We start from the raw sequence: 13795 nt of genomic DNA, 5'->3' as shown, positions 1-13795 counted from the left end.
GATGAATTGTGTTATCGTTGAGGAAAAGAGATATGGACCAGACGGAAGTGGTACGGACGCCTCCATGTTCCGTTGGCCTCTTTTTCATTCAGTTTATAAGGTTTCTGTAATAAATCAAATATTCAATAAAACTGAAAGTGTGAATTGTAGTTCTCACCAAAAGCATCTTTTAGTATACTACATAGACGATAAAATTTAGAACAATAAAATATAATTAAATTACTTTAAAAAATATAAATAAAAAAACATAATACATAACCAAAGCATTTATTGTATTATTACAATTTTGTAATAATTAAATTAGGTTACCTAATATAATATTCAATAATTTATAATTAAGTATAGATATAGTACAATTATTTGATTTATACAATGTATAGAACAACTTAAAATGAACTACGTGATAAACTAATAATTTTTTCATCATATATCAAAAAACAATTTTTAATTTTATAATTTTATAAATAGCTCATAACTACTCTACATTTTCTTAAAGTACCATTATGTACCTATAGTAAATTATAACATGTATAATTCTGAAATTTTTTAATGGTTTAGGATACGTTTTTTCTTACGTTTTTTGATGGACGATAAAATACAAATATATATAATTAAAAAAAAAAAATTATAGATAGGAAAATCAAGAAATATATTCAAAGCTTAAATAAACTTATTCGTTAAAAAACTATAAATTAAATCTTAAAAAAGATGATTTATTGTCATGCTGAATAAAAATTTAAACTTTGTTAGTTGATATTGAGCTAACAAAAAATTAAGATTAAAAATAAAATAAAATTAAATTGTAAAAAAAAGACTAGTCCCTCAAGTAAATAATATGACAAAAAAATGCTGTACCTAATATTTACATAATATTATAGTTTATAATATTTGGTAATTAGTTGCTGTTTAATTATATATTAATTAAAATCGATACATTCAAACAATATAATTATATGATATCTGATATCTTATAGAAATCTGATAACCTGCAGAATACATGACCACTATACACGTATACGTAGACTACTAGACTATAAAGGAAAAAAAAAATTGATTAAACTATTAACATAATATTTTATAAAAGTTATTGTTATACTTAATTATCATGATGAAAAATAGCATTATAAAAGAAACAACATTAGGTATCATATTCAGATGATTATTAGATTGTATCTGTGATGGAAAGCCAAGAAATTCAGCTGCAGAAATAAATATTATAAATTATAATAAATTACTTTTTGTGTAAATAATATTGCTGTACCCAGATAAGCAATAATTACAACAATTATTTTCAAAAACTGAGACAGCTTAAACGGATTTGAAAAGCTGTGATTGATTCAAGTTGTAAAATAGTAGGTATTATATATCATTCGAAAACGGATTTCTTAATTCGTTTTTATCCTTATTATTATTTGATTGATTGAAGATGCGATACTCCACACTCCACCTTTCTGCACCCACAACGAAGGAATGTCGTTGATTAATTATTATTATAATATCACGTTCGTCGAATTTCAACTTCTATCGTCGTCCAGGTGGTGAGCTCGATTTTGTTACTGTTTGAATCCGCATTCATTCGTCCATATTATTATTGCACTCCCGAACCAAAACAGTTGATTATTACCAAAAATAGAAATCTTTACAAATATGACAATAATCATTAACAATGACATATTATATATTTACCATATTTTGGAGGCGTAGCTATAAAATAAAAAGATTCATTATATTCAGGACTTATAAATCATATTTTGACCGATTAACAACTTAAAATATTGGTAATATTCATAGAGCAGAGTAAATCATTTTACTAAACGAAGGTCAGTAAGTGGGATAGCTCATCATCAACTTATAATTGATTCAACTGCAAACATTTTTATACCTACCCAAATTTACAACTAATGAATTTTATTTTCCATGGTTTTTACGGTCTTAAATAAAGTGACAATGTGTAAATACTAAATATCAACCACCATCCCACTCAACATGTTAACCCACAGTAAATGTTAGCCGTTTAATATGTTATATTATAATATCGTGGCCCAAATTGAAAGTGTTTTTAAATGAACTACATATTTTTAGCAGCGCCTTATATTGATTGAATTAAATTATATCTTATAATTGTACATTATACTAAGTAAATGACTACTAAAATGTTTTAAAACGAAGATAATTAAATCCACACTATAATAATAAATACATACCTAAACAAATGTATACTGTGTAAATATATTTTATATATATATATATATTATTTTAATGATATGATTTACTATGTGTGAAAATGTTTATTTTACTCTTTGAGTTTTAGATTCTGAGCGGAGCGATGAATGTATTGATTTTACCATGATGTGTGTTTTTTTTTTTGTGTCTGTCATCACGTTTTGAGGCAGTAAAAATGCTTCGATTCTTGACTTCAGTACCTCGTCCGATCAGAAAGTTAATCTAGTTGGTACTTTGGGGGGGTCAAAAGTAAAAAATTCTTAATACTTTTCTAAATAATTGAGAAAAACAAACTAAAAATTAAGGGAAAAACGGGAAATTTTACGCACACTCATTTTTCGACAAAATCGATTTTGGTTTTTGATGTAACTTTAAAACAAATGACCATAGATACATGAAATTTTCACCTAATGTTTATAAAAAGTATATTCTATCCACCATGCAATTTTCAAAAAATTTCGACTTAAGTTGAACTATTCATAGGCATTTCAAATTTTCGATCATTATTAGTTTTTTTAAAATTAATATCGATAAAAATTTATTTGTTAGGCAGAAAAGCTTGAAAATTTAATACAAGGCTCTTAACATATTGTTACAATAGCAGTTGAAAAATAAAAGAAATTCATAGTCACAATTTTTTTTTATAAGCATTCAAAGTTTGAATTTTGCAAAATACGTAAAAATCACGAAAATTCACAAAGTATTTTAAGCTAGAAATTCATAAAATTTTTTTTTTTTAATCTAAGATTTAAAAATTTAATAAAAGATTCCATACAAGTTTTTCAATCTTTATCACAAATAAAAATTCCACCGGAAATTCAAATTAAATTTCTATGAGCATTTGAAATTTAAATTTTTACAACATTGGATTTTCACTTTTAGCGATTTCCTTATTTTGGTGTAACTCTAAAACAAATTACCGCAGATACTTGAAATTTCGACTGAATGTTTATATAGGCGTTTTATATATTTGATAAAATTTTCAAAATATTTAGATTTGTTTTAAGCTGTTTACTGACATTTTAATTTTTTAACTTTTTTAGTTTTTTTTTCTATAAATATCGATAAAAATTGAAATTTTCACCTAATGTTTATAAAAGGTATATTCTATCCACCATGCAATATTCAAAAAATTTCGACTTAAGTTGAACTATTCATAGGCATTTCAAATTTTCGATCATTATTAGTTTTTTTAAATTAATATCGATAAAAATTTATTTGTTAGGCAGAAAAGCTTGAAAATTTAATACAAGGCTTCTAACAAATTGTAACAATAGAAGTTAAAAAATATTAAAAATTCGTAGGCACGATTTTTTTTTATAAGCATTTAAAGTTCAAATTTTGACTAAATACGTAAAAATTACAGCAATGTTCAAATTATCTTAGATAGAAATTCATAAAAGTTTTCCTTTTTAATTCTAAGATTTGAAAATTTAATACAAGGCTCCTAACATATTTTTACAATAGAAGTTGAAAAATAAAAGAAATACATAGTCACAATTTTTTTTTATAAGCATTCAAAGTTTGAATTTTTACAACATATTATGTAAAAATCACGAAAATCACGAAAATTCGTAAATTATTTTATGCTAGAAATTCATAAGAAATTTTCCTTTTATATCTAAGATTTGAAAATTTAATACAAGGCTCATTATATATTTTTACAATAGCAATTGAAAAATAAAAGAAATATATAGTCACAATTTTTTTTTATAAGCATTTAAAGTTCAAATTTTGACTAAATACGTAAAAATTACAGCAATGTTCAAATTATCTTAGATAGAAATTCATAAAAGTTTTCCTTTTTAATTCTAAGATTTGAAAATTTAATACAAGGCTCCTAACATATATTTACAAAAGCAGTTGCAAAATAAAAGGAAACATAGTCACAATTTTTTTTTTAAGCATTCAAAGTTTGAGTTTTGACAACATATGTAAAAATCACGAAAATACAGAAATTATTTTAAGCTAGAAATTCATAAAAAATTTTCTTTTTATATCTAAGGTTTGAAAATTTAATACAAGGCTCATAATATATTTTTACAATAAAAATTGAAAAATAAAAGAAATGCGTAGTCACAATTTTTTTTCACAAGCATTCAAAGTTTGAATTTTGACAACATATGTAAAAATCACGAAAATTCGCAAATTATTTCAAACTAGAAATTCATAAAAATTTTTCTTTTTAAATCTAAGATTTGAAAATTTTTAATAATCTATAATATATCCTAGACAGATAAACCGTCTTCGCTCAGAATCGTTTTTTGTATACAATGATATAATATCATTGGATTCAAATTTAATTCCATCCATTACAGTAACCCACTTGTAACCTAATGTACAGCAGAGCGACATACACAACTTACCCGCTTTTTTTACTTGTTTGTGGGTTATAATTGTTATAGGTCACTTTTTATAACATAAAATATCTTCAATATTGAGGGTTGTTTTTGGCAGTGAATTATAGATCAAATCGATCCTCTGGGGAACCAAACAAATCGTACCTATCACATAAACAAGAAAATTACGGGAAACCGAGATTTAGGCAACACCAGCTTACGTCAAAATTAATACCATTGATTTTTGAATTAACATTCACTAAATATTTATATTAACATTTTTAAGACCAGATATAGTTTTTAAAATATTCTAGAACCTTTTGAGCTATTCACAGACATTTGAAATATTTGACTTAGTTATTTTTCGATTAATTTTGATAGAAATATTTTAATTCCAAGTCTAAAATCTTGATAATGTAGGCAGGTATTAGGTTAATTCTTCGTGACTTGTTCATTAGCAGTTAAAACATTTAAAAAATACGTCATATGTTTTCACGGTTTGATTATTTGTAAAACATATTTTATTGATATTTTGTCAAACCTGTGGACATTTGAAATTTAATTTTCATTTATTTTATAAGCTTTTTATAATTGTATTATAATAGATTGCTTTAAAAAAATACTATTAATACAATATTCCTTTAAAATTGTTGTTAAAATAAAAAAAAAAGTAAAGAATTTAAACTCTCAATAATTCATTTTGAGTGTTAGAAAATCAAATATTTATGAGATTAGATTTGTATCTACCTATAAAAAATATGACAATTTTAGTTATTTTCTTAAAATTAAAAAAATAAAAAAAAAATGAAATTAAATCTTTTCAACATTGAGTACCATTGCTACCTTTCATATTGAATTTTTAAAAGTTATTTTTACCACTATAATTTATTCTGAATACATTCCTAGAACTTAAGAAGGTATAAAGTCCAATAGAAAGAAACTCATCAATTCGATGTCAAAGAAAAACTGATAACTGTCCACTCATTGCTGAGTGAATATTATAATATTTAGTAATCCATATACGTTACATATGTAATATGAGGGAGTATCTACTCATGTTATAAATTTTCTTACCACAGAAGCTATAGTTTTTGGAGTCAAGCAAGTACAACAATATTATAATATCGCTGCTGATCCTGTATTCGTTCCATAATTTGTTTTTCTACACGCAATATAAATAATATTACTTTTATATGTAGATGTCTATATCGAATCGAGTTTCTCACTTCTTGATATTGGTCTAGGGATTATATTTTGAATATCTGAAGTAGCTTTGAATATGAATCGGTAGCCTTAATAGTTAATAGTGATAGTAATATCGATCTATTTGCGATGCATGGTTTCTTTAATGCTTATAATATTAACTGTAGACTGTAGACTTTATATTTTACAGAATAAACACAATATTTATAAAAAAAAGTAGATGAAAAATTCTTAGTTTAATAGTATCCACAATAAAATCTTCGTACATGCTCGCAACTGATTTACGAAACATAGTCAGTTTAGAATATAAATAGGTACCATATTACAACTGAACGTATTTTCTATTTTTATAATATTTATATATAATTACTTACCTACCTATGTTATTGTTTTGTATTTAAAAAAAATAATGTTTGATTGCTTTATGACAAATCATTACATACTTCTACCTTATATCTAATACTTTTTCTACAAATAATAAATAACGGTTGATTAGAAATGTAAAAAGAAAATTACTTGAATCGGATGTATATAAAAGCGATTATGACGTCTACCTTACTATTATGATTGTAGGGATAACTTGATAAGAAAATATGATTAAAAAGAACAATATAACTGTGTTATAATGTTAGTATAGGTGTGATTTATGTGATAGGCATAATACTTTACAACATTGTTGATTATTAAGTTAGATATAATTAGATATAATAAAATCTACCGTTTGATTAATAGCATTTAAACAGTTTTAACGAAATAGGTATACTAATAACAACATTTTTGACAACATTTTATTTAACTATCAAACAACATAAAATACTTTTGTTAGTTTCTATGTTAAATTATATAGTTAAAGCATGTTAAGTATATTAGCATTTATTATACCTTAAATGATCGCATACATATTATGAATTAGACCAGCATTGAAGCCTACAAGTTGAAATATTAACAGGAAATTGTTTATCGCAGGACACCATGGCCGTTGTTATCGCACAACGGATGTGTTCTACAAACGCTGATGTCGATGAACCATTTTACCGTTAAAAATTTGCACGCCCGTGTTCATTCAATATTTTTCTTCCGGTTCTCATATTTTTTTTTAGACTTATGACATCAGCTTTATTCTAATAAAATATGGAATACATTTATTGTACCAAACATCAGCTTTGAGGAAATGTCATTCGCTTAATATATCATTAAAAATAAAACATAAATGTATGGACAATTAGAACTTATGGATTGGTTAGAACAGTAGCATTGGTAATCATGAAGATATTTTAATATTATAATAAGTTATTCTAGTTGCAATTTCACATAATGTTTCTTTCTTTCGTATAGCACAATAATATTATTTGACATTAAAAACAAAAATGTTTTTAAGTTTATGAAATCAAAATAATATGGGAGATACAATATTGATAAAGTATATAAGTGTATAACTATAATATATTAAATATTCTTGAAAATGTTGAAACTCATAATTCATTACACAACCTAAATTATAAATTGTCATAAAACACTTATTTAAATTTGTATTGTACATTCATATGTTCGCAGTTGGCTCTGTACATTGTGTGGCCACTAAAAGAGAATTCAAAACTATGATTAATCGTAAACTGAGATATAAAAAACAATTTAAAAACCAAAATATGTAGTAACTTTTAGTTGGTAGTACATAATAAAATTTTATAGACGTCTCTACAGGGTGATTCTTTTATCAAACAACACTCATTATTTCAAAAACTATTGAATTTTTTCAAATTTTTTTTTTTTCAAAATTTTGGAACCATCTTGTTCTAGAACTATATATTTTTTAAATATTTTCACCCTTATATTTATCAGGTTAACCATTATCAACTTTTGATTTTCAAATGACAACCTATACTTAAAATTTGATAAACTAAAAAGGCTATTTTTTCAATGAATTTTCACGTTTAAATTTTCATTTTTCGTCAATTCGTTTACAAGACATAGCCTCCCAAAGTTGGGTGGTTTTGGGTGGTGTTTGTGTGTTATAGGTGTATGTTAGGTGGTATTTACACACAAACACCATATAAGTGTTGTTTGATAAAAGAATCACCCTGTATAAAAGAAACCTAAATGCCTATGTCCTATATACACTATTCATAAACCTATAAAATAGTGTTCATTCTGATGTTGTTTTAGAATAAGAACATTTAAAAACCTATCCAACTTCTTCTGCTATCAACTCATTTCGATGTGTAATAATTAGATATATATGCATTATACATTACAATTTTTTTCAATATCACTGTACCTACTTGAATAAATACTAGTAACTAGTGATTACCAAATAAATTAAATTATTATTTTAATTTAATTAAATTTGTAGTAAGTAGGTATCTTTACAAATTGTATGTGCTCGAAACCTTTTATTTTTAACTAGAAGAAAATATCTAGTTAAGGCAAACGTGTTTATTGTATAGGTGCTTAAAATATTTTAAAAGATTACGTAATTTACCTTAAACTTCAGCATACACAGTAGGAACCTTTGAAAAAATTAAAAAACTATCATAAAATGTGTTGTAGTGTTTAACACTAAATAAATATATTGAATATAATCAGTAAATCAAATTGTTATTAATAAGCAGTAGTTTAGACACCGAACTGATATAATATTAATTATTCGTAAGAAAAAAAATGTATGTAGATAATAATATAATAGGCATACTATAATATATAGTGCTTAAAATATTACAGTGCTTAAAAGTTATTGCATTTTTTTGATGCTAAGATAATTATATATCTACCTATATACATAATCCAGAACACTTTAAAACATTTAAAACTGTGGGATACCAGTTAGAGTACCTAATAACTAATAAATTAAGATCATTATCAAGATCATGATTATGGTTACAATTGTTTGATTTACTATGTAAATTTTACTAGTTTTACTACCACAGCTGTTAAATAATAAAAACGGACAAGAATACAGGATAAAAAACCTAAGTATTAAATAGGCACTCGAACAAGTCAGTATCGCATAATTATTATTAATATACGTTTTAAAATAATAGCAATAAACTATAACACTCATAAAACGATTCTGAATATAGAACCTAGTGAATACCATGTTTAGGCATAATATTTATAATAGTGACATCTTTGTGCTTTTCATTATATTAAAAAAAAATATATATAACTATATTTAAGAATTCATAAAATTTAAATGAAATGTGAAAATTTCGTTTAATTTTTCCAGAACTGAAAATGTCTATGTCATTTTATTATTATAATTTTAAAAATTACTATCAAGGATTTTAAATATTTAAATTATAATTTGTATTCAATTTTAAAATCAAGGATTATTACTGATTAGAAAGACTACATTTTTGCTGAATTAATTAAGTTCTTAGCTTATATGTTACCTAGGCGTACCTATAAATTATATAATTTTAAATGATTCGGTATCATTATTAATTTGATAATATTGTTATTGTTACCCTTACTATATTTATAATATTGGTACAGATTATATGCATAATCATTTAATAAATGTTTTTTGATGTTTATTGTAAATAAAATGAAGAATTAAAGTAAAAATAAAACGTAAAAATTAACTACTTCAAAATAAAAACTCGCTAACAATATTTAATTTAGGTACCTATCTAAACTTACCTATACACTAAATGGTGAAAATATAACTTAAAACCAATCTATAAAATATATAATATGTTTTGATAAAAGAATGACTTCATAATATATGTACTCACTTTTAATAAATTATAATAATATCATTTATTATGCAAAGTACTTATAATACATTATTGATAGGTAACATTAATCGTACGTGTATCAATAGTAGCGTGTTCCGTGCGTAATTTTAAAACAATTAAAAATATAAACTATTGAATCAGAAACATACCTATGACATGATTAAAAGCATGTGTAAATATTAAATATATACCGTTTATTATTACAGCTAATTAATAGCTTACACTTACTACAATAAAAGGTGGAAGTATTAAGGTAATTGAAAAGATTAACTGGTGTTCATTTCATGTTTTCAATCAGAAGTAGGTAGTTTGCCTTTTTAAAATTATTATCAAGATAAACCATGTCCGATAACTATAGTTATGACAATGATAGTTTCAATTTAAATGAAAATGAATGTAATGAAAAAATCATCAATGAACATAAATGTACAGTTAGCGAACCATCTTTAAAGGTTCAACAACTTGTATCTATTTTTGAAAATGAAGAATCGAAAACAAAATTCAAATGTAAGTATTAAAAATGTTCATGCAATTTATTGGTAGATATTAAATTAGTACTTTTATAGAACAACATTTTTAATAAATACAGATCACAGTTAATTATTTATTTACCTAGAAAATAGATAAGTTATAAAATAATATTTCATATTTTGTATTTGTATTTTATGTACCTATTCATATTCTATTATAATACAGTGTTATCATTTATCACTTATTATTATGGCACTGAATACTGGATGTAAAAAAAAAGACATCTACTATGAAAGTGAATTAAAAATTAGTTATTTGAAATTATTTATCATCTATGTCCTATACCATAATAATAATTAGGCAATGAATACATATTTTCAACATTTAATATTATAGCTATAAATCATTTAATAATTTAAAACATTAAAATTACAAAATATATGCAATTATTTAATGTTTTAGATATTATATTCTAACGTGTGGATACTTAGGATGGTTTTAAAGAATATTGTTAAAAGAGCATACCTACAAAAACGTATTAAAATGTATATTCAATTAGACGATAAAAACTCCAAATCAAATTTACTGGAGAATGTAAAGTTAGTAATAATCCATACAGGTATTTTAAGTATAGGTTCATTTTAAAGTTCATATTATTATAACTCCCATACAACTAAGTGAAATACTGATAAACTAATAGAACTTAAAATAGTGATCTAACTAAATGTATTATTAAAAACAATGTACATTTTTCACGTGGTTTATGAAAATTTCTAAATACCTAGTAATGAATATATTTTTTTTCAACATAACATAAAAAAATAATAATTGACAATATTGGCCGACAGACGTGTAATAAGCTTTTATCGTTCTTTGGAGGTCAACTATACATTATATGCTTTATTTAATATACGTATGTTGGATACAGTGTAGGTAATCATAGGCGTTTAATATATACATTATCTAATAAACTCATAATATACCAATAATAGGACCGGATTCAACTACCATATTATTATATCACTCACTATGTTATATGTTACATCGAGCATCACTTTGCTGTGATTTGGACTACAGTTAAAATATTTCTGACTGCAAAACTATAACGACGCTATTGATAAAACCATGTTAATATTACAGTGTACACTGGACAGATAAAACTCTCGTAATGCTGTGGCCGGAAACGTTTCCCGTAATATTATTTGCGTTTACTAATATGGGGACATAAAAATGATCGTTATTATATGAATCACCTAATTATTGTAATCAATTATCGAATTACTGTTAGCACAACGATCGATGGCGACTGAAGGATTTTAAAAATTTAAAATATAAAACATGTAAAGTTGATTGTTTTTGATTTATAGGGAAAATAGGTTAAAATAATTATGGATTTTTATATTAAAAAATGCTGGTTATGTTTTTTTGATTCTGGGGATGTTAGGGTTGGAAAGGTGTAAACATAAAGTAAGAAATGTTTTGTTCGTAACTTAAGAGGACGCCACACCCGCATGTGTTGTCTCCGTCCTTCAAGTGCGTAGCATAGCAAATTTTACGCTCAGCAGATCACGTTTATCTCCATTAATTTAAAATTTAGAGTGAATTGACCTATTATAAAAATTAAAGGCAAGATTATTACCGAGTGCATCTCATAGGCTTTTTATTATATTTTAATTTTAAGCCGAGTTATGAGTATTTTTAGACATAAAAATTATTTACAATTTTAAAATACTCATTACTCGCTTTAAAATAAAATTAAAATATAATAAAAAGCCTATGAGATGCCCTCGGTAATAATCTTGCCTTTAATTTTTATTATAGGTCAATTCACTCTAAATTTTAAATTAACGGAGATAAACGTGATCTGCTGAGCGTAAAATTTGCTATGCTACGAACTTGAAGGACGGAGACAACACATGCGGGTGTGGCGTCCTCTTAACGCTTTTATTCTAAACTACTATAGTACGTACATATTTTACATTATATATTATTAATGAATTAATGAAAAAATTATGATTTAACATTGTATATACACACATTATAAGACATGAATCAAAACCAGTTATAATCGACAAAAATATATTAATTTTGAAAACAAATTTATTTTTAAATTTAACTAACAATTTTTGTTTTATACCATTTTATTTTTACGTAATTCGATTCTTATAAACGAAGAGGTGAGTATTATAACCGAATTTTTTATAATGTATTTGGATACCTCAGGCCGTTTTAGACGATTTTGAGTCTATTAAACAACTTAATCTTGTATCCGTGAAACTTATAAGCGGCGTCTAATGTATTTTATATTGATAGGTATCACTCTGTAACCGCGACCCCCCCCCCCCCCACCAAAAAAAAAAACAAAACAATATAAGTCAATTAAATAATTGTTCTTTAAGTCAATTTTGAATAATTTTCAATATAAGTAAATAAAATATTGAAAATTAAATATTATCTCCATCTCAATTATTTAAATTATTAGTTTTTCATGCCAAACAAAAGTATAGTATTGTAATGATAATAATATAAATTGTTAATAGTTACAGTATAATTATATATTATTGTAACGGAAAATGCATAATGATGACGATGACGATGTAATACTTGGGTTCGGAATGGTCTATAAATAATGTTTTGGTTTCAAACTATGTACGAATTTAATAAAGAGTTATATTGAAGCATAACAACTTTTGGCTTTAAATTTTTAAATAATTTTTTCACAAATGTTCAATAATATGTTTTGTCCTCGCCTTGCCGACGATTTTATAAAGTCGAATCGATAATTAAACTAGTTCTGAACTTCGGCAACATGTCAGGTGATAGGTGTAAACCGACGGTCTTTAAATTCTTTCTCATATTTCTTCAAGAGTTATTGTTAGATGTGGAAAATTAGGGACCGACATGTCTTCACTTAACGAATGATAGATCGTGCTACGACAAAAACCTGCTTTTTTTTTGAAACCAGGAACATTATTTATTATTGAATACTCTGTGGTATAATCATTATAATATGCCTAGACACCTAGTGATGTATTATATTATATATATTATAAATAATTACTATTATATATTAGTATTATGGCCATCGATTTTAGCGTGACACTCATGTCCACGTGAATTTAGCTCTGTCACAGAGGCGATTGATGACAACGACCGCGACGGCGGATGAGGCGGAGCAGGCAGAGGAAGTGAAAAAATCTGAGCGAGCTGATGGAATGGACGGAGCGGACGGAGCGGATGTGGCGTCGACGAACGGTTCGGAGCGGTCGGACTACAGGCCAGCCCAAGGGGTCGCTGTTCCGTGCGGTGGGAATTCCTCGACTGGTGCAGCGTACACGTCTACCGTGTCCGTCATGAACCACGGCCGTGATTGGATAGCACATCCTGAGCGGAACCTGTTGTTTGTCATTCACCCGTGGTGCATGTCGCACAAGTCGGGCGCGGACAGGCTGTCGGAATTTCCGCCACCCGGATTTCTGGAACGCCTCAAGGCCAAGCTGATGGCCCTGCACCGCCAGTCAGACGATCAGCAGCGGCACAGCTCGGCCACTGGCACTGTGGTCAGGCGGCGCCGACACACCCACCAGAGGATCAAGTGTTGGTTCCAGTACACGGCGACCGCTCTGAGCAGCGGTGGTTCGACGGCCATGACGACTGTGCACGCGGCCGCTTATCCACGAAACGAACCGGCGGCCGTGGTCGATTTCCTGTCCGTCTGGCAAAGATGTGCCAATAGCGTGGCGGCCGCTTGCAGTACGGTTGACCGCGACTGACGGAGTGACGGCTCCAGATGTCTTAGCCTCCAGAACGATACGCCACAGA

General features: G+C 26.7%; 1 protein-coding gene across 1 annotated transcript; it reads left to right on the top strand.

Annotated features, from left to right (window-relative positions):
• Positions 1-9843: 9843 nt before the first annotated feature.
• On the top strand, positions 9844-13795 carry LOC107166642 (uncharacterized). The gene is made up of 2 exons (XM_015515398.2): positions 9844-10009; positions 13097-13795. The coding sequence occupies exons 1-2, from the start codon at positions 9844-9846 to the stop codon at positions 13744-13746; spliced, it is 816 nt and encodes a 271-aa protein (XP_015370884.2). The 3' UTR covers positions 13747-13795.

The sequence above is a fragment of the Diuraphis noxia genome, unplaced genomic scaffold (assembly GCF_037042655.1).
Source record: "Diuraphis noxia isolate RWA-SAM2 unplaced genomic scaffold, SU_Dnox_SAM2 contig0001, whole genome shotgun sequence".
NCBI lineage: Eukaryota > Metazoa > Arthropoda > Insecta > Hemiptera > Aphididae > Diuraphis > Diuraphis noxia.
The sequence above is the reverse complement of the archived record's forward strand: the minus strand, read 5'-3'. Positions and strand labels throughout refer to the sequence as shown.